The sequence below is a fragment of the Balaenoptera physalus genome (genome assembly GCF_965194825.1).
Source record: "Balaenoptera physalus genome assembly, chromosome: 7".
Lineage (NCBI taxonomy): Eukaryota > Metazoa > Chordata > Mammalia > Artiodactyla > Balaenopteridae > Balaenoptera > Balaenoptera physalus.
The window spans coordinates 4762662-4783790 of record NC_138886.1 but is presented as its reverse complement, the minus strand read 5'-3'; the positions used below and the strand labels follow the sequence as shown (position 1 = coordinate 4783790).

At 52.3% G+C, this 21129-nt stretch overlaps 1 protein-coding gene and 1 pseudogene across 3 annotated transcripts in view; both read right to left on the bottom strand.

Moving 5' to 3' along the window:
* Window positions 1-685: 685 nt before the first annotated feature.
* Window positions 686-21129, bottom strand: part of MED27 (mediator complex subunit 27) — a 209670-nt gene continuing 189226 nt past the window's right edge. Inside the window, exons 7-8 of one of the 2 annotated variants that reach the window (XM_082468228.1) lie at window positions 3314-3391; window positions 686-1249 (exon numbers count right to left, since the gene is read on the bottom strand). In XM_082468228.1, coding sequence (XP_082324354.1) covers window positions 1115-1249; window positions 3314-3391 — 213 coding nt within the window. In that variant the 3' untranslated portion in view covers window positions 686-1114. Of the gene's footprint in view, window positions 1250-3313; window positions 3392-9291; window positions 9479-21129 lie in introns of those variants that run through there. The other variant, XM_082468229.1, reaches the window with a different exon arrangement.
* LOC309663775 (TP53-regulated inhibitor of apoptosis 1 pseudogene) lies at window positions 11824-13697 on the bottom strand (annotated as a pseudogene). Its single transcript has one exon. The product of its transcript is annotated as a TP53-regulated inhibitor of apoptosis 1 pseudogene (transcript).

Genomic DNA, 21129 nt, shown 5'->3' with positions numbered 1-21129 from the left:
TTTATCCTCTGGCTCTTTTTAGCCTGGCAGGGGTAGGTGTGGAGGGCCTGGGTGGTACCAGAACCCAGATGGGAGTCACCCATTCTTCTGGACATCTTGGAAGGCAGCATCTCTCCGGCACTGTTCACCGCAAAGAGGACATTACTTGTCACCTAGGCTGGGCCTGCGGAAAGCTCTGGGGACTCCCCTGTCCTTCTCAAGACCTTCAGCAGGGCAACACTTCTTCATATAAACAGGTTATGGCTTTAAATGTTAGGGGCGAGGCCCTGAATAAACTCAGCAGACTGGGCTGGAATCTGTTCGCGGTAACATTTAGGACAAAACGAGACAAACAAGCCAGGCACGCCTGTCCCGCCCGCTCACACGTGTTCTGGCTGGTAACACAGGCAGAATCCCTTCCCTTTGGTATATGTGTGTGTGAATGGTTTAGTAAAATGAAACATCTGTGCACTTTTTCCCTCAAAAAGAACAATCCATTTTTCAAGCCGCTGAAACGTCTTTGAAATGGAATATTTGCCAACACTTCCCTCTCTCCCGAAAGCAAGAAACAGGGAAATGTGTCCTCAAAAAGAATTATTTCAAACGCAGACATTACTAAGTTATTTTTCCTTCAAAAGGCCCAGATCTGCTCACATGTGCACAGAACCGAACGTAAAAGGTACTTTAAGAAACCGGAGACAAAGCCTTGTCCTGGGTACAAAAGGTTTATTCCTTATAAAAATAAGTTATGGAACAAACCAAAAAACTCAGCACGACACAAAGGCTCATTCCAACTATAAAATGACTTAGAACACGGATCCAGGCGGGTCAATGGACTGGTATTGCGAACATTCACGGGAGAACATGCGGCCTAACTTCCGTATAGTGAGTCCTAAGACGGTCCCCTTGCCTTCCACGCGCTAGCTCAGGTGTACAACAGTCCCATTAACGGAGACTGAGTCTGCTCTTCAAGAAGCTCGGCCTTAGCGCACGACGTGCTGTTTTGCGGAAGCGAGCGGGCGGCGCTACTGCTATCCGGGCCGCGAAGACACGTCTGAGCCATCACTATGACTGAGGGCTTGTTTGGGAAGGTGCTGGATGGGGGTCTGCGGGCTGGCCCGGGGCTGGGGCAGAGTCACTGCCGGCAGGTGTCGTGGAAGGCTTCGAGGGTTCGGAAATCCCTCCACGTCGGGGGAAGGCCATCTTGCAGAAACTTCCCGCAGCGCTGGCACGGGGCCTGGAACAGCTTTATGTAACTTCTTAACCAGGTCTAAAAAGAGAAGTGAGGAGAGAAATGACAGAAATGGGATCCGGGTGCTTCCGATGTCATCCTTCCTGTCAAGCCTAATGATCACCAGGATAGAGAGCTTGAGTTGCCTGTGACCCCAAGAGGTGCCCTGTGATTTTACAGAAAGCTCTGTGCCGAATCCACAAGGTCACAGCACTGCTGATTCTCAGTTCTGGTGCCCTGGGCCCCTCCCAACTAAGGGAGTTTTAAAATAGAAATCCCTACTCTCAGGCAGGCAGCGCTCCCGGAGGCGCGGCCGTGAACTACGGCGCAGCCTCGCGGCCCGACGGGGGCAGAACCACGTTTCATCTGAGTCCGGAACATCAGCATTGATCCTGTCCTTGTTCACCACCCAGAGGTGGCCCCAGACACGTGCGGAGAGAGGGTGAGCGGAGAATTCCCCACTAAGGTCGACGTGCCTTCTTTCTAATCTGATTTCAGAGGGCACCACTCACTGTCACAGCGTGGCCCGACACACCTGGGGGGAGGGCAGGGACAACTTGGTGCCACCAAATAACATAATAAACGGCAAGTACACACCGGAGGGGTTCAGAGTGCAGAGGTCCTTCGGGCATCATACATAAGGATGAGACTCTCATAACTCAATTCTCAAACTCAAGGAGACTCACAACCGTACCAACCCAAGCCCACGGCAACAGGCCAGCGAGTGAGGCGAGCTCCCACTGTGACGGGGGCGTGTGAATCTCGTCATTTAACATCCTCCTGAATCAGGCAAGAGGAAACTGCTCTTTGGAAGGTCGGCCGAGGGGACGGATACAAACCCTTCTGCTTCGGCACAGCTGCCTTCCTGGTGGCAGACCGCGGCTCACCCACGCTGTCTCCCTTCCAAAGGCTAGGGTTCGAAGTTTTGGCAATAAACGTGAGGATGTCAGTGGATCATTCAGTCAAACTATTTATTCTTCCCAAACCCCAAAGTCAGTTACCAAAGGGGAACTGGGCATTACGACATGTTAGGTGAAAGAGTGAGTCTTTCTATCCATCCAAAAAGGAAGCGCTCGCTAGAGACTGCCAACTGAAGTCGTTCTCTCTACACGAGAGAACCTCCGTGCGGCGGCTCCGCTGAGCCTGCTTCTTCAGCCTCCCCAGAGTGTGAGCCGATCAGTGAGCCGGGCTGTATTTTCTGAGCAAGGAACTACAGGCTCCTGGAAGCCTAACTGTGGCAGCAAACGTGGCGAGGTGGATCGGATGAGCAGAACTCCGCCTGGCTGTTGGCACGGAGCAGGACTGGCTAATGGGCCCATTTTCTGAGCATGTCCTCTAACGGGCAGCCTTACTGGCCGGAGTTAAGATGGGAGCGTCAGCGGCAGTGAGAGGTGGAGCCTAGCGACGCAAGAGCACGAAGCCCTGTGAGCGTGGCGCTGAAACAGCCGGCCACGTCTGCCAGGATACGGTGGGGCCAGGTGTTGGCCCTGCTGAGACCGACTGGCGGGCATGCGATCAATCAGTGAATTGGCTCCAGGGCTAGGAGAGGGGGGCAGAGGGGAGTCCTGACGTGCAGGACCGATCTCCAGCACGTGAATATTCTGGTTCGAGGTCAAGTCACCGATGGCCGAACAACTAGCTCGAGAAACTCTGAACGTTAAACGGGAGCTGGCGGGAGCCGACCCCAGCACACCGGGGGACGGCTGTTTCTGGGTCCCTCCCCATCCTGAGCTCTGACCTGGGAGTCTAAGGAGTAGGGGTCTTGGAAGAACGGTATCACTGTACCTGCTCAGCGCCAAGCACAGGGCCCGGCACAGATCAGGAGCTCGATAAATACCTACTGACTAAATCAACGTTGGAAACTGCGCTGGAAGGTCACTTCTGAAACCACCATGTGTTCGGCAATGATAGGAAAGAAACACCAGCTAATTAAGCAGGACATGGTTTCTCCCAGATCTCTTCCCAGTTGAATTTCCAAACTGGACCGTCTCCCCCCTGCGAGGCCCTTGCGAGCTAAAGACGGTCCAGCTACCTTCCGAGCTGCCTGTTCTCACTTGAGGAGCCCAGGCTCAAGGGGGAGACTTGACTCCTTAAGCCACTTACCATGAAGGATCGGACCACGACGTCAGGCATCTGGGGCAGCTGGTAGTGGAGCAGGGCGGTGGTGGCATGGTCCGTCACCTGGGAACCAAGGACAATGCCTGGGTTAGAGCTACTCGGAACCAGCACAGAGAAAACAAGATGAAGGTGCTCTTTTTATATGACGTCTTGTGGAGGAAAAGACATCTAATAAAGTCTGAAGGTTGAAAATTAGTTAGCAAAGTTGGGGGCAGGGAAGGGAGGGGAGGTGCGTTGTAAGCAGACGGGACACAGGTATTCAGGCCCGGAAGCAAGCGAAGTGTGGAACCTTCCAGCAACTCCAGACAGGCTGCAGCACCTGAGAGAGGCGTGGCCAGAGGTCAGTGGAGGGGTAAAGAGATGGCAGATCACAGCAGGCTTTATAAGCCCCGCCACTGCGTGAAACACTGCCTGGACGCAGAGGCTCATTTCCAACTGTCCACATTCGACTTCATCTTTACCCGGGAACAGTTTTCCTGCCAGCGTAACTGGGCTTTCTACTTCCTTTAATTCCCATTCTGGCTCATAATTTGTAGCCATGCATATTCTGTGATTGTGACCCTGATCATTTTCTGATGATCTTTCCCTGAGGCCTCACAGATCCTACCGTTACCTTTCTGAAAAGCCGTGCCACTCCCAGTGTGGTCCCCTGTCTGACCAGCTCCCTGAAAGCTGTGGTCTAGTGGGCCATACCGACTGACCCATAACTCCCCCAGCAGGGCCAAGGGCATGACTGCTTTAAGTTCACTAGAGGCATCTGGGGACCAGATACAACATGCACTAGGTTTAAGTCCCAGCTCTGTCTGCTGACCTGATCCAACTACTCAATCCCTCTGGGTCTCAGTGTCCCTCCTGAAAAGCAAAGGGTTCGTCTAAGATCCCCTGTAGTTCTGAGATTTGATGACACCATGGATTGCTAATGCCTGCCATCCATCAGCAAAGTAATAGATTATTCCTAATTTGATAGTTGTGTTCAAACTCATGGTTTATTTGATTGTCTTCATTAGGGGGTCTTGCCATTACAAATGTTGTGGCCAAAAAGCAAAATGAAACAAAAAAACCCCCGATAAAATGATTAACTTTGTGAACAAGAGTGAACACGGTGTGCTGACGGGCCTCGGCAGCAGTTAAGCAAACTGACCAGGTGGAAACCAGCAGGGCTGGTCCAGGTCCCGCACGGGGAGTTGCAAATTATCCAGAAATTAGTCCAGCTGTGTGTCCACACCCAAGGCCAGAGAGGCTACACCCTGAAGAGTGAGGATGCAGGCTCCCCAGTTCACCGAACCTCTACGATGCGATCTCCCCTGGGATAAAATGGTCACGCATGTGAAGTGCTTACCCTCCAGCCGTGCCTCAGGCTCGCCTGCCCCCTCTCTTCTGCTCTCCCCGGCCCCTGGACTGGCCCTCTTTCCTTCTGGACTTTCGTGGCCTGCCTGGCGGCTGGTGAACCCCGCTAGACGAGCAGCTCTGTGCAGGCAGGGATCACACTCAGCCAGTTCATGCTGTGTCCCCAAGGCCTAGAATATCACCTGACATCTAGCAGGTGCTCAATACATATTCGTTGAATAAAGAAATAAACTTTAAAATGGCCACTCATCAAAGGCCACATACCGGAAACACCTGTACTGGCTTCCTTGCAAATATAGCAATGGTTCACATATCCAACATTGCTGAGAAATTCTTACCCAAATGACTTTCAAGATAAATGGCACTTATTCCTTCAAGTGCAAAGACTGTTTTTATTTTAAGCGTTTTTGACAGACAGCTTTCTAAAATGAGCAATGCTTTAAAAAAAAAAAAAAACAGTAGAATGATAACTTGGCAAAATGGCGGGTAGTGATTGGCAGGGTGAAATGAACGGCTACAAAATGCAGCAAAGCAAACTGGACCCCGATGACACCTGCTTAAAGCTTGGTTCTTACCCATCAAGATGCCTTGCTAAAAAAAAAAAAAAAAAAAAAACCCATACAAGTGCCATTTATAGGCTGATTAAGACATTCCTTACAATCACATTTGCCATTACAAAAGAAGCAAAGTTTCCGGAGAATTCCTTCTCCTGCCCCTACTGTTTATTTTACAAGCCTCTTAGAAGCCCCAGCCGGCATACAAGCACGCAGAGCAGGTGTGCCGTGTGTCCGATGTCCCCCAGCTGCGGGTGTGCTCCTTTCCCAAGATGCAGAGGCTCCGGCTCCAGTCCCTGGATGAGTCTAGATCCGTCCATTTTGGCACCTCGGGCACCTGGCCTGGGGCCCGATTTCCCAAACAGACGGATCACCCAGAGGCCACGTCCGAGGCTGGGAGGCTTTGTTTGACTGCCTGTTTTCTTTGCTTTTCTTTTTACAATTTTTAGCAAGGATGACCAACATTTGAAATTCAGAAAATGTCCCTTAACTTGGATCCTAGGCTTCTCAACACATTGGAAGATCTGGGGGCAGTAACAGTGCACCTGCCTGATGGGTTGCTAATGAAGATTAAATCAGTCCAACCATATATGATGGGCCCTGTGACTGTGACCTGGCCCTGCCCACTGGCCCCCACAGATCCAAGAGGCCACCATCAGCGGGCGCTAAGGAGGGGCAGTGCCTCTGGGCAGGGCAGGTACCTGCAGTTTGCTTGGTGTGCCCGGTCTCACACCCGGCCCGCTTCCCTGGTGCTACCTGCCTGGCCCCTGTGGCCTTTGGATTTTAGGGCCTTTACCCAAACAGTGCCAAGCATCTCTGCCCCTCATCCTCCTGTTCGCTGGGTGCCTGGCCTGGCAAACCTGTGCTCATCTACCCCTCCCTTCCTTAGCTGACCTCTGGACTTGACCTCTTCTGGCTGAGTTTTGATGACTGCACGGTGCCAAGCCAGGCAAGGCATCATGCTAATTACAGGGACATCTAAGGCGCTCTTTCAGACCTGTTCCTCCTGTGTTTGTTTTCAGTAATGACCGGCCATCCACCCAGCAGCCTAAGCTGGAAACCTGGGCTTTTCCTCCCACTTGTACTCAAGCAGCCTCTTGCATTACAGCTCATTTATCTGGAATCCCTCTACTTTTTCCCAGTCCACTGGCTAAGCTTCCGCCTCTTCCTGTCGGGATGACCAGAAGAGCCCCAACTGGTTTCCTCTGGCTGTGGCACCCAGAGGGGGCGTTCTGTGGCAAGGGGTCAAGTCTGCGGCTCTGGAGGTGCAAACTCTGGCTCCATCAAGAACAAGACTGTTAACTTTAAACTCTGGCAAATTAGGTGGCAGCCTTGAGATGAGTGGTCGGTCATGAGATCGTCTCCCACCGCCCCCCACACACACTTGCTCTCTTTCTGGGCTCTGTTCTGTCCCACTGTTCTGTCCAGCAGTGCCACCGTGGGCAAGTTACTTCATCTTTCTTAGCTGCAGTTTTCCCATCTGGAACAGGGGGATAATAACAAACATTACCCATCACCTGGGATAACTGTGAGGATTAAATAAAATAACGTGTGCATGCTGTTCAATAAATATTAGTGATTATTATTACTAAGCTCTAAATCTAACTATGTCACTTCCCCACTGAAAACCCTTTCAGAGCATGTGAATGCACTTAGGATAGAATCCAAAAGTGCAAACGTGTAGGACCTGGTCCGGCCTCCTCTCCCTGCACCCTCCCACTTCTGAGAAGGTTTCAGCTCCCCGTGCTCCATCTCCTCCTCCCTCGGAGCCCTCCCTCCTCCCCTCCCCTCCCCGTCTCCTGCTTGGCTCCTCTTCCTCTTTCTGGGCCTGGTCTAGATCCTTGTGCTTCCCGACCGGGTCATGTCCCTTTACTCAGATCTCGTCTTTCACAGCATTCCTCACAACTGAGCTTGTATAATTATTTTTTTTTTGCCGTTTTGGTTTAGTGTCAGTTTCCCTAACTTGGCTGTGAACTCTGGGAGGCCGGACACCATGTCTGCCTAGTGCCTGACACGGAGGTTTTCGAGTCGTGTGTTGACTGAACGGATGATCCCTTCTGTCTCTGAGACGTCCAGGGAGACTGGCTCATGTGAGGTTTGGGGATAGAGACAAGGGCCTTAACGGGGTGGGGAGGGGGAGACAGGAGCTAAGGACTCCGGACCCTGGTCTACCCTTACTGTGCTGGGAATCTTGACTTTCCATCTGCTGGGAGTTGCTGGGGTTCACTGGCCAGTTCTTCCCTCCTTCCTGGCACTGGGGAACTTTCCGGTCTCTCCTGGAGTTGGGCCACGGGGCTAGTTCTGACCGAAGCATCAGGAAGCGGAAGGGGCGTGTGCTGCTTCCACAGGAGATGGTGAAGAGCAGGTGTGGACTCTCCAGGACGCCCCTCCCCCTGCAATGCTGGGAGCCACATCCTCAGACGGCGGATCTGCAAGGCGGCGGAGCCTCCGTTAAGTCGGGTCCCAGAGTGGTTGCGTGGTGCCCAGCCCTCCGACAACTCAGGATGGGTGTGTGGTGGGAGCAAGAAATAAACTTTTATTGTTTGAACAAGAAAAACTATGAGGTCTGTTTGTTACGGCAGCCTTCTCTCTCCTCTTCAGACTGAAATACTGTACCCTCCTTGGATTATTCGTTTCCCGTCTAAAAGATGAGCCCTGGCCTTTGCCAGGTCCACGAGTCCCGTAAGTGGCGGCACACTCAAGTTCAAGCTGCGACCTAGGAAACCTCCAGAAGGGGGCCGCTTGAAATGTGGTTCACGGACCAGTGGCGGCAGCATCACCTAAGAATGCGCTGGAAACGTGAGTTCTTGGGCCCCAGTGTAGACCTAGAATCAGAATCTCTGGGTTGGGGCCCAGAAATCAAGCCGGCCTCTCCAGCTATTCTTAGCGATGTTAAAATGCAGAAAGGTGCAACTGTTACTTAGCACCCAAATCCCCTGGGGATCCTGCTATGGAGCAGCTGCGAATTTCGCAGGTAGGTGTGGGGTGGAGCTGAGACTGGGCGTTTCCAACAGACCCCCAGGCCTGCCCCTGCTGCGGCTGAAGGGCCAGGCCGCTCAGGGGGCTGAGTATTAGGGGAGAATAGGGGCCCCCTATTCTGGGGCATGACACAAAGGACTACAAACCCAAAGGAGAGCCTGTCTTTTTCATGAATCACAATGAGCGATACTACCCAAATTTCATAACGGTGCCGAGGAAGGAGGGGTTGGGCGTCGTAGTGGTGAAGTATTTCCAAAGTGAAATATTTTCACAGCGGGTGGCGATGGGTCGGTAAGGTTTTCCTTCCTTCTGAAAGGTGCTCCTTCAGGACTGCGGGATAATTTTATTAACCTATGGTAGCCACGTTAATGAGCGCTTATGACGTATGTGTCCTGCTCATTCAATCCCCACAGCGGGGGCTCCCCTGGGTCCATTTTAGAGACGAGGAAGTGGGGACTTACAGAGCTTGGGAAGATGCCCCAGGCCACACAGCTGGCGAGGGGCAACGGCTGCGAGGGGCAATGGGTACGTGGGCCCAGACCCTGCAGGCCCGAGCCTACACCACCTCCCTCCTAAGACACCCTGGCCAGCTCTCCGGTTTGCTGATAAAGGCACACGTCCCAGGGGCCCCGGTGTCATCTGCCCACCACCTCCCAGCCCGGCAGGCAAAGTCTACGGCAAGCCAGAGGCCCACTGCCAGGCGCAGGTTAGACCTGCAAATGTGGCTGGTGGGTAACAGGCTTCTCAAGAGCAGAACAAACTGAATTAACTAGAAAACGTCCTTCTCCAGAAACGGCTGGAGTCGCGCACCAAAGCTCTGTTTTGGCATCTGGCTCCCAGGCAGGGCACCGAATCAGTTTTTACATTACTGGGCCGGCAATCTGGCCAAATTCAGCCTCTTTTTTCAAAAGGCCCAGTATATTCTCTTCATTGCCAAATGGTGGCAGCTTTTTCTAGTGCTGACATGATCGTTTAATTTCTTCAACTTCCCATCACCAATTACAGAAATATTTTAAGAGAAGGAAACAAAGCTAATTTGCTATTACGTTTTCCCTCCCTCCCTCCCAAACTTCCCCGACTGGTTTTCAGGTTCCCGTGGCTGAACTCCAAAGCAGCAGGTAAGACTTGGTTGTCAGATGTTGGAGAAATTCACGTGCAATGATCTTCCTTTTTGTCAAAGCATTCCACCTTCAATATTTTTTTGCTTCCCGCTTTTCAACAACAAAGTTGTTTTTTTTGCTCAGCATCCAAGATGTGGGAAACAACAGGCCTGGGGCAACAACAAAAAATTGCTATTAACTAATTTAAATCGACTCTGGACCAGTCCAGCCTCGGTTCGGGTCCCATTGTGATGCTGAGCTAATGAGATTCCCCTGGGAGATGAAAGCCACCCTGTCTGGCAGCAGAGGCCACAGAAGGGCACTAATGCTCCCGAGAAAGGGAGGCCATTCATCCACCAGTGAGTGCTGGTTTGAAAAGAGCTCGGAAAAGATCAAAGCAGATGGCGAACCCAAGGAAAGAGGGAGGAGAAGACATGAAAGTAACAGTCAGCCAGGGAGATAGGGGATGCGGCAAAGAGGAGTGGGGTGGGGGGGAGAGGCCGGGGGCGGGGACTGTGCTGAAACCAGCAAGGGCGGAAGAGGACGCGCAGGGAAAAACAGAGCGACTCCGAGGAGTATGCAGACACTGGGGACTTCGCCAAGAAATGTCCCGTTTCGTCTCAAGGCAAAGAAAAACTGCAGATGCTCTGGCTTAGTCTGGGGTGGGCACCTCCTCCCCCTCAACCCCGTCTCAAGGCTGGACTGCAGGTGATTTATTTACCTAGAGTAGGGTGGCATTTCTATTGCTGCCAACACACCCACTTTGCTTTATGAACCTTACTTTCAGTTTTCTCCTCCACCAACCAGGGCTTACTGAAATTCCCTCTCCCCCAGGCTCAAAGAGGCAGAGAAAGAAGGTCTTCCAGCACCCGAACTGATGGGGAGCTCAGCTCAGCCAGGGAGAAAGGGATCTTTCAAGAGACCTTGGAATAGCTGCCAGTCAATGCACTGAAGAAGGAGACTCCAGCCAAAACAAGTCTCCCAAAGCACCTCTACCATATTGTGTGCAAAGAGCTTCTGACGTCTAGAGGGTCCTTTGGAGATCAGGAGTTATTTTAGCTGAACCCTAAGTGGAACCGCCTGCACTAACGGCAGGTTTGCAAGTCGACGTCTACTAAGCATCAGCTCCGAGCAAGGGCTGGTCTACATCACACGGCCCGGTGAGGAGCCTGGGCTTTGGGGCCAGACTGCACAGATTTGGATCTTGTCTGTCACTTAAGCGCCGGGTGACCTTGGACAAAGATTAAATGGGTCAGTGCAGGGAAAGTGCTTGAACAGCACTTGACAAATGGCAAACACCAACCAAATGGGAGTCATCCTATCTTTTCCTCACCATCCCCACGACCTTGGGATGGCACTACAAATGGAAGACAATTTCCATTCCAAGTGAGGGAGCAAAGTAACAGGGTGGTTAAGTGACCTACCCAAGCCAAGCAGCAGAGCAGGGCCCTAGGCCTTCGGGGGACAGAGGCTGTGGGAGTGTGTGGAAAGGGGGCACATGAGGCCATCTCCTCCCTACTAGGGAACGGACCCCAAGACTCTCAGGGTAGAGGTGGGACTCGGTCCCAAGTCCGTTTGCTTACACCTCAGCTCTTACCACTTCCACAGCTGTCCCTCTGCCTCACTACCAAAAGCTTCTGCCCATCTTGATCAACCACCTACCCTGAACCCAGCACCTACCCTGAACAAATCCCAACACAGGACCCTCAAGAAGATCTCAAGTCTGAATGAGTCTCTCTGCCTTGCAGAATGAAGGGGGGAAACAGGGCAAATGAAAGCCGGCAGTGTTAAGTCAGGTGCGCAGGCATACTAACCAAGGAAAATCAAAAGTACAGCCTAAGGAGGGGGGGGTGTGCTAAGAAAAGGAGGAACTCCCACTGCTGTAGTGATGGCTTTGGCGTACAGAGCCCCCTCTTCTTCCCACCTGTGCCCTCCTTGAGCCGTGAGGGCAAAGAGAACGGGTTCAAGTCCAGCAAGACTATTTTCGGCAGAAGGTCAGCCCCTCAGAGCCTGGGTTTTATGGCGGCCAGACAGACTCTGTTCTTTATCCATAAGGGAAGAACAAAGGACAGAGTGGTGATACACAGAAAGGATCAGTGAGATGCAGGGATGGGACCAAAACTCTCCTAATATATTATCATCCCCCAACAGTTTCCCCTTTTATTTTTTATTTATTTATTTTTTATTTATTTATTTTTTAAATGTTTTGCTTTTTTTTTTTTTTAATTAATTAATTAATTAATTTTTGGCTGTGTTGGGTCTTCGTTTCTGTGCGAGGGCTTTCTCTAGTTGTGGCAAGCGGGGGCCACTCTTCATCGCGGTGCGCGGGCCTCTCACTATCGCGGCCTCTCTTGTTGTGGAGCATGGGCTCCAGACGCGCAGGCTCAGTAGTTGTGGCTCACGGGCCCAGTTGCTCCGCGGCATGTGGGATCTTCCCAGACCAGGGCTCGAACCCGTGTCCCCTGCATTGGCAGGCAGATTCTCAACCACTGCGCCACCAGGGAAGCCCTATTTATTTTTTTATAATAACATTTGTTTTATTCTCAAGGCTCAACCAGACAGTTTTGTGGTAAGATTCAAGAGCCTGTAAGGTTTTGACTGGCTTGTGGCCAGGCTTACTTCAGGACAGTTATACTTAACTCCAGCTTGCTGCCTGGACTCCCTCAACTTGTTCCAAATATCTTTTGTATAATGGACCTTAACCTGTCAAAACATAAATGCAGAATGTATTGCAATGACATGAAGGACTGGTCACATTAAATATGAAGTTATTAATTGGTAAAGTGGAGAAGAGATAATAGGACCTAGGACTTCTGTAAATCAAGTTTCATACTATATGCGCACATAAAAAAAACGGAACCACATTACTCAAGATACGCAACTGTGGAGACTACACGACGTTCTAACGTGTGTAAGTGCTCACCTGATCCTCTCATTTTTGGGGGTGCCATTATATAAACATTTTAAGATATTTGTGTAGCTTACTGTGGAAATTTTAGAAACCAGTGTTTTCCATTTGCTATACGATACTACCTAGCTTAGATAAATCCTCATTTTAAAATGATAAAACTCCCCCCAGTGTATATATGGGATGTGTGGGGTTACAGGGTGGTAGTTCCATAAAGTGCACTGAGTTTCAGGGGCAAATAATGATAGAAACTAAATGTTACAATTTGTTCCATCTTCATGATTACAGGCATTACAGGGCAGGGTGGGTAAAGGAGGCAAATAAAGTGAACTCTTTTCTCCCCCCACTTAACCAGATGCAGCATTTTGGCACTTTCATGATACACAGGTTGACTTAATTCATCTACTTAAGTTGAAAGCTGGCAACAGCAAATCTTTGCAATTTAGGATCCTCCTGCACAGCCACTCCAAGGATCTTAACTGCTGAACTACACCATGAGCTCTGAGATGGTGTTCACAGTGTTCTTGAAGCTTTCACATCTTAATATGAGATCCGACACCTCTTCTTAAGGCAGGGAGCTGTTAAAAGCTGTCTTCCTCCTGGCTAACCCAGTCCACCAGCAATCTTAACAGTTAAGTTACTATATAAAAATAAAACTGTGCTCCCAAGCATTGATCGAAACTGTGCTGGGAACCCTTTCCAAAGCATTATCTCCCTGAGAGAAAAGAGAGATCCTCACCAGTTGCTTCCATGAACAATAACCCCAGTACAGTGTACAAGTAATGTCCTTCGAAGCATAACTCAGGCAACCTTGGTCATCCTGACAAGCTTATCAGCATTTACATACAAGATGTATTTAAAACCGATCCCAGACCAAGTATTGCAACCATAATCCCATTATTTAGCACACTGAGTTTCTGCTGATGCCAAAGCCAGAAATTTCAAAGCAAAGAGTGATTTTTTTCATCATCTTTTACAAACGAGAGAAACATATCAAGAAGGAGGACAGGAAACTCCTCTCTCCTAAATTCATCAAATCGATGCTATCTTCACAGCTTTAACTGACACGATCCACAGTCCTCAATTTCCTGATTTGAGGAGTCCATTTTCAAGGTGACTGTCAAGGTCAAGAAGAGCTTTCAGGCTTTTCTTTGCCATGGCCCATGAACTCCAGTCCTTCAATAGGAATCTCCTTCTCCTTTATTGCTTTCTGAACACACTGCTGGTAGTGCTTGAAGAGGTCGGTGCACGGGTCCCCGGAGCAGTCCCCCTTGAGGAATTTCTCAGCAAACCAGCGACTGAAGCACTGGTTGTACTCACGCTTCATGTCGGTGCAAGCCTCCCCTACGCTGTTCATGACGTCAGCGGTCAGTTTCCTCTTTTAAAAAGCAAGAATGTGTTGTATTTCTTGGTGGCCCAGGGACTGTCCTCGGGGCTTCCTGAGTCCACTAAGGTTGCAGGCATCGTCCTGACTCTGTGTGGGCTTCCAGGCTGGAGGGGAGAGCTTGCAGTGCAGCAGAAGTGAGGCGTACAGACTCTGGAGGCGGGCTGCCGGGCACTACCCACTAGCTTCTGGAAGGCTGTCTAGGCTGGGGGCCAGGACCTGTGCTGTTAAAAAGCGCCCCCGGGGGATTCTGATGTCAGCAGTGTTGGGGAACCACAGGTGAACGGGCCGCTGCAGGTCTCTGCCCACTTCCCACCACCAGGGGGCAGGACTGCAGCCACGCAGCGCGGGGTGGGAGCTGAGCCTGGACACTGGCTCCAGCAGCTAGGTGGCGCTCTTCCCAATGCAACGGACTAACGGCACTGAGTACATTATCTTACCTGCCAGCACGCAGCCCACGAAGCCCAAGCCCTCCCCGGCTGAGCTAGGAGAGCTGGGGCCTCTGCCTATTAAAAGTATGTCCCGCAAGATTAATAAATAGGAAAAGTTAAGTACAAGTGTTTAGAAGCTGCTTATTTAAAAGAGAAGTCTGGTAGAGACCCAGATCTGGCTCTCCTCCAGTCAATACCTGCTTCCACATACTATGAAGAGGAGCTTCTCTCTGGCCTGTATTAATGTGAACAAAAGGCAGCGAGGTGGGAAAGAAGACCCGGAGCTGTCGGGAGGCCGGGGTTCAGTCCTGGGTTCATCACTAATTATCTGGGTGACCTTGGCCGCATCACTCCCCCTGCTGGCCCTTGGTAAAAGGGCACGAGGCTGCGATCATTGGGCGCCTCAAGGTCTAGGTTTTCAGTGGACGCCACTGCAGGGCCTGACTGCACGCCCTGAGGGTACCTCAGTGCCGAGCTCCACCCTCAGGCCAACCAGCGTCAAGTGAAAGCCCTTTGTTCTTTTAAAAAGGACACGCTGATCGCAGCAGGGGGCAGGGGCACCAGGTTGCTGCCCCCCTCCACCTGTTGCCCTGATGTGATGTCACGCGGTCCTCAATTTCTGGGCCAGTTACCAGGAGCTCAGAACCAGGGAGACGATCAGCACAGCACTATTCTCGGGAACCTCTTCCCATCTCGATGGGTTTCAAAGAGACTCTGGAGCACAAACTAACAGGCAGCAAAGCCAAACGTTTGTTACTTAGTCGTACACACGCTGGTCCTGCAACTCAAAGAAATATAAATAAACTTTCATCTGCTGGATATGCTTTAACGCTATACAAGGAGATTAATCCAAGAGTTTGGGTCTCTACTCCGGGTTTTGCCAAAGACAGACCCACCCTTAACGAGAGGGACACTAGGAATCTCTCTCCAAAGGAGAAAATTCTTTGTGGGTCTGGGAGTCAAAGATGTGAACCTAGTGTGTTAAATGTTTCAAGAGACGGCAACCCTGCCAGCCCATGCTGCTCCAAGGATGAGCACTGGTTTTATGAAGAATATTTAAAACAGTCCCAGAAGTGCTCATTTCATAAAAAGAGGAACCATGATTATTTCAAAATTGAAGGCTATGAAGCCAGTCCTCAAAGTGCTGGGGGCAATGGGGGAGCAGCGCAGAGACTGGCTTCTAAAACTGGGAAAGAAGTCCAGGAGAGCGGAAGCATGGGGGTTTAGCTTTTATTATGCAGCTGGAGTCTCTAATCTGTACCCTGGATTTGTGTGCCACGGGTTCGGCGGGCTGAGAGGCCCAAGGAGGAAGCATCACGGTCCAGGGGGACTAGGGATTTACTTAGACAGGATCGATACCTCCTTCTCTGCTGATGAAGGAGTCATCTGCATGGGTTCTGAAGGGCCTGTCACTGCCCACCGGAGCCTGGCAGGGCTGCTCGGGATGAGACCAGGGGCAGGGCGGTTGGGATGAGACCAGGGGCAGGGCTGTCGGGGCTGGAACTGGGGAGGGGAAGACAGACACCGCTGCTCCATCCTGCTTCGAACCCCTTGTCACGGCTCTGAGATCAAGCGCTATCTGAGAAGGACGGTATCTTGTCTGTAAAGTACAGAACATGGCCTGTGGCACAGAACAGGGCCTCCATAAAGGAGTTTTTGTTTGGCGTGAGGGGTTCCAACCCGACCCTCTTCAAAGTCCCAGCCAAGATGCCACCGATGCCCCAAAGGGAAGCCCCTCAACGCCCAGGACCCTTGAGAGCAGATTGGGCGGATCCTGCAGAGGCAGATGTGCCTCTCCCAGCACCCTGCAGCCACACCTGCAGGATCCTTCCCGACACCGCGGCACAGCGTATGCGGTCCTCGATGGCCTGGGACCTGGGTCCCAGCCTTGTCTCCCTCGAGCCCCACATCACACACCAGCGATACCGGCTGCTTTAGCAATCCCTCCTCCCAGACCTGCTTCCCTGACTCTGCTCAGCCCTCAAGCCTGGAATGCCCCGCCCCTGGCTAAGTCCTTCTCTCCCCTGGAGATCTAGGCCAGGGGCCTCCCCTCCCAGGCTGGGCTCTCCTGTACCCCCAGCAGCACCCCGTGGACCCTCCGGTCCTGCGCTTGCCCGACCTGTGACCAGAACACCCGCCTCGCCCCAGGCTGTGCTCTGCACTGGCTCCACTCACCCGGTAGGACCCCAAGTGAAGGAGAGATGAAGTAGGCAAGATGCTATTGATTTATTTTTGGCCGGTGGGGTTAGGGGAGCAGAATAAAAGGGAGAGTTCAGGGGTGGGAAAAGCTGAGGCCATGGGGCAGCGTGGGGAGGAGGGCCTGGATGACCAGGGAAACCTTAGGGTGGACCTGAGGGAGCTCTCCAGGGTCCTGACCAAATTTAAGCTTCTGCCAAAGGCCTTGTGCCGGGCCCGAGAGGAGCCACTCACAAAAGGTCCTTCACGTTTCCCAGGATTAAGGAATTAAGGCTCTTTGTTTAGGTGAACAAAAAAAAGTTCAATGCTTTCCAGATGGTAAAATGCCAGATTCTGCTGCTGGCTGCCAGGAAAGTCCAAGCCCAAAGATACCTGAATTGTTCTGTACCCACTTGGTGTGATGTTATTTTCTGCAGGAACAGCCTTGCAGTTAGAGAAACACATCCAAAGACGTCTGGGCTCCCAAGAAAATACAGACAATACCACCTACTTCCCCATTAAAACTGAGGCAACTGCAGGAGAAAGAACAGGGACTGTGGAGCGGGAGCGAGCCCTGCCCGGGAGACGGCTCTGCTGCTGTGGCGCTGGGTGCCTTTGCCCAGCCCCTGCTGGGTGGGGACAGGTCAGGGTGGAACACATCGATCTCATGTGCCTTCTGTGGGTCACCAGAAGTGCCACTGGCCCTCTCAGGACACGAGGGACTGTTCCAGGTCCTGGGACCGTGACTGTACGTCAGCGTGTCAGGGCTGCCCACAGGGCACTGCTGGGGGTGGCTGTTAATTTGGGGTGCCAATTCCATGAGGCAGGTCCTCTTATGATCTCTGTTTACAGATGAGGGAACTGAGGCAAGTGAGGCCACACCGAGAGCAGCGGTCAGCGGGGGTCTGAACATGGGACAGCCCAGCTCCCAGCCACTGCCAGACTGCTCACTGGGGGGAACGTGACAGGAGGCCGGCCAGGACGGGGGAAGGGAGGGGGCTCGGTCTCACGGGGGGGCAGACAGGCATGCTGCCAGGAAGGTGCCCTCAGCGGCGGGCGGCCTGTGGGGTGGTGGGAGGGGGCCCGGGAGGGCAGGAGGCCGGGCTTCCCAGAAGCAGCTGCTGGGTTCTGACCCGGGCACACGAGTCTCGGGCAACCCCTCGGGAAGAATGAAGGCGAGTGCTCTGCGCCTCCCTGATGGCAGAGAACCACAGACCGCTTCCAGCGGCGGGCGTGTGGGCGTTCCGGCTCCACTCTCACCGTCAAACTGGGTGGTGAGGCTCTTGGTCATCACCACCCTCAGCAGCGGTAGAGGGAGCCCTGCAGAGGGAAGGTGCTGGGGTATCATAAGGGGAAAACAAATGATCAAATCTACCCCGGGTTTCGGAGCTTGTGAACATTCAAACACGGCCCTTAGGAGACAAGATGGTGATAAAGGCTCTTCAGCTGCAGCGTGAGCGGAGTGATTTCCCCCCCCCCCGCCCTTCTCAGCCCCCAGGGACCTGGGCTAACCCTTCACAACGTCCCCTCCCCTCTTCCTTCTGCCGACCCAGCCCAGTCAGTATGGTCTGGCTCTCAGCTCAGGAAGGGGCTGCCCTCCGGGATAACCCTGGAACCGTCCGTCGCCTCTCCTGTCCCGAAGCTTGTCGACAGCCCAATGCTTGGCTCCTGCAGGGTTGCCACCCGTGCACCCCCTGCCCCGCCACTCACTGAGACCACGGACGGGAACCTCTCTTCCTTCGTGAAGCTGCCCCCCGGCCCTGCCACCGGTCAAAGTTGCTCCTTCGGCTTTCTGATTGGGGCTGCCAAGACACACGTGTGAGGCAGTGACAGAACACACAGAAACAGGACGCCAAGGCCACCATATTCAGTCCATCATACACAGGCTCTCCTCTTGGAGAAAGCTGCACAGCATTTGAGAGAAAAGGGGACCACGAGAGCAACGGGATCCAGAAAAAGCAAAGGGCCCTCCTACGACATGAGACCCCCTTTTGGAGGCTGAGGGGTCCCCTCTAGGCGCAGGGGCCTCTGCTGACGGCCTCACCTGGGCAGGGCGCCCGCCCAGGGCAAGGACAGAGATGTGGCCCACTGCCTTCGGGCTCTCACCACAACCACAGCCTCTTCTGGGGCCTTATCTGTGCTGTTGGAAGAGGGGCTTCTGGAAGGAAATGGAAGTGAGCTAGGAGGAAGAAATTTGAGATGTTCTAGAGCATGAGATTGAGAAGAACTGAACGTCTGCTGACTGAGCCCCTCTGGTGACGTGCGACGCTACAGCAGGTACAGACACACAACCACGTGGGGACAGCGCCCCTTCCTGGGGCTTGGAACGAGCAACAAGTCAGGTCTGCCACATACTATTTGGGTAGGCACTCAATTTATGCCAGGTACTCAATGTCTCCAACATTTCAGAGAATTGGTCCTTCTAGGGCTCACGCAATCTTGTCTATTGACAAGCGCCGGGTGGCCGTTTGATAAAGTCTGCCCCACAGAGGCCAGTGTTTGTATGGAAGCATGAACGAGGGAGCGAACAAATGAACGAATGAGCAAACGCAGGAATGAAGAAGCAGTGGCGGCCTGCTCAGAACATTACCCACCACCTGGCCACGGCTAAGCTCTGCACGGGACTGAAAGGGTTACTTTTCCCTCTGCTGCCTCTAGAATAATGACTGTGGACGAAGAACTGGACATCTATGGCTACGACTTTTGTGCTTTGCCTCCAAGTGAAAGAGCTGCGACGCAGGTGCCAGTCCCTCCGACACCATCTCTCTCGTCCCCGCCTGCCCACCTGGGGCTGCACACACACTCCAGCTCTTTCTTTGGCCTCCCCGCCAAGATTTAACGCGGTAAGTAGCTGCAGAGTTGCTCTCGCTCTTCCGAAGTTACTGGATGAAAATGCCCACCGTTTTGAAGTTAGGAGGTTAAAGATCAAAACAGTGAGTGCCCCTGCAGAGTTTAAATGTCAGAAAAATATGAACACGCTTGAAACCTTTCCCGGCTCTTTGTGATTCTGCCCTTTCAGCCGGTCCCCCTTATTCCGAAGTTCCATTCTCTGAGTCTGCTCTGCGGGAGGCTTGCTGGCTATAAAAAGCTCCTTTGCCCTAGGACCCAGTGCAGAGAGCCTCCGGGACACCGTGGTAAATGATGGGCGCCTGTGGGCAGCCGCGGCTCCACAGCCAGCTGTCCCCAGCCCTCCACCGCCGGGGAAGGGGGCTAATGAGGAAGAGGGAAAGGGCTTGCTGAGAGCCCCCGTAACAGACAAAAGGCGGGTCGCATTTAGCTTCGTGTGGTAGCATCTGCCACGGGACCTCGTGTGCTTGTCCTTAACCTGGGGAGCCAGGCACAGCCCGAGGAGAATTTGACAGGTGCATGTTTCCATTCTCTCAGCGCCTGATGCTATTTTCCGATAAATAAAATAGGCGAGTGTAAGCTTGGCTTGGCTCTGCGAGGCAGTGTCCCCTCCCACCCCCGGCTTTGTCACCTTGAGGGAAAGACCTGGGAGGGCTTCCCGCTTTCCCATCAGGCCTCTCTCTGCGGTGGCCACCGCTGCTACTTGTGGGCAGGAAAACACACACAACACACAGTAACTGCAACCGCATAATGAGCGCCAAGGAAAGGAAGCGCTGGGGCCCTACCTACACCAGAGCAATGCAGGGAGACAGCTGCCCCGGCGCTGCTCACAGAGCCACGGTGGTAGCCAGTGTCCCCACCTCGGAGCCGGGGCTGGGGCACAGTTCCGGCGTCTACCCACACGGTTAGGACACTTGGGAACCGTTTCCTGCCCGAGAATGACCTCTTATCGGTGACCAAGGGTCCTCCTTGACCTTGTACTTCCCCAGTCACTTTTACTCCTGTTCCAGGTTGAGTCTTTCTGGATCAGGTTGACAACTGAGCCTCCCCCGGCCGGGTTACTTGGATGGGTGTAAGCAGGTTGATGACGGGCAGAAGGGGACGTTTACCACTGTGCTCTCAAGCAGTGTCTTTCTGGGAAATGCTACAAGCAACATCAATCAGGACACCTCAAATTTAAGTGGGTGGACCGGAAGAAAATAGAATTCGAAGCAAAAGCTGACACTGAAAAGCAGAGTCTGGAAATGTGGCCACCTCATCTTTTCTTTTGGCATTTTGAGTTTGAAATGTTAAACATCATCCTGTCAACTGGACCAGGCCTTCAGAATCTGCAAGGAACACGGCGGTCCCAGCTTTGCTTTCAGGGCACAGTCTGGCTGTGGAACAGGGAGGGCTGCCCTCTGACCCACAACATGGCCTGAAACTAACACAATGAAATAAGCCCAGTGAGGTCACCCCCCATCGTGATTCCACGTTCCACATTCCTCATCCTCTTTACCAACATCTTCCGCAAGAACAAGATCCCAAGCCCCTTCGAAGCAACGATGATTAGTTGGAAAGCTTTACTGATAAAGGATTAAACTGAATTCTGTACTACACTATTTTCCAATATAGTCCTTAATTTGACAGCAAATAGACAGTGTTTCAGCAGGGAAGAGCACGGACTCTGTAATCCACTAATTCTTACCTGCCCCTGAAAAAGGAAAAGAACCTCAACGTCATCTGCCTTTTGTTCTCACCAGAAAGCACTATCTACTGTCTCCAAATTACGGTTCTTTAATCTAGTACAGGTCAGTCTCAGAGGTCAAGTCCATTTAGTTAAAAAATAGGTGAGGGGAGGGATGATAAAGGAACCTCAGAAAGGGCTCTGCATAAATACGGATAACATGCCATTCACCAGATGAGATGAAATTCCCATCTCTACAAATTCATCCATTTTTACTGCTTCAAACATGTTACATAAACTACGAGGAGGGAATCCCCAACTAACCAATATCAAATTTTAAACACTGCTGCACTGTGCGTTTGTAGTTTTAAACAAATATCAAGAGTGCTTGGCAGGTTACTTTTAGGGGT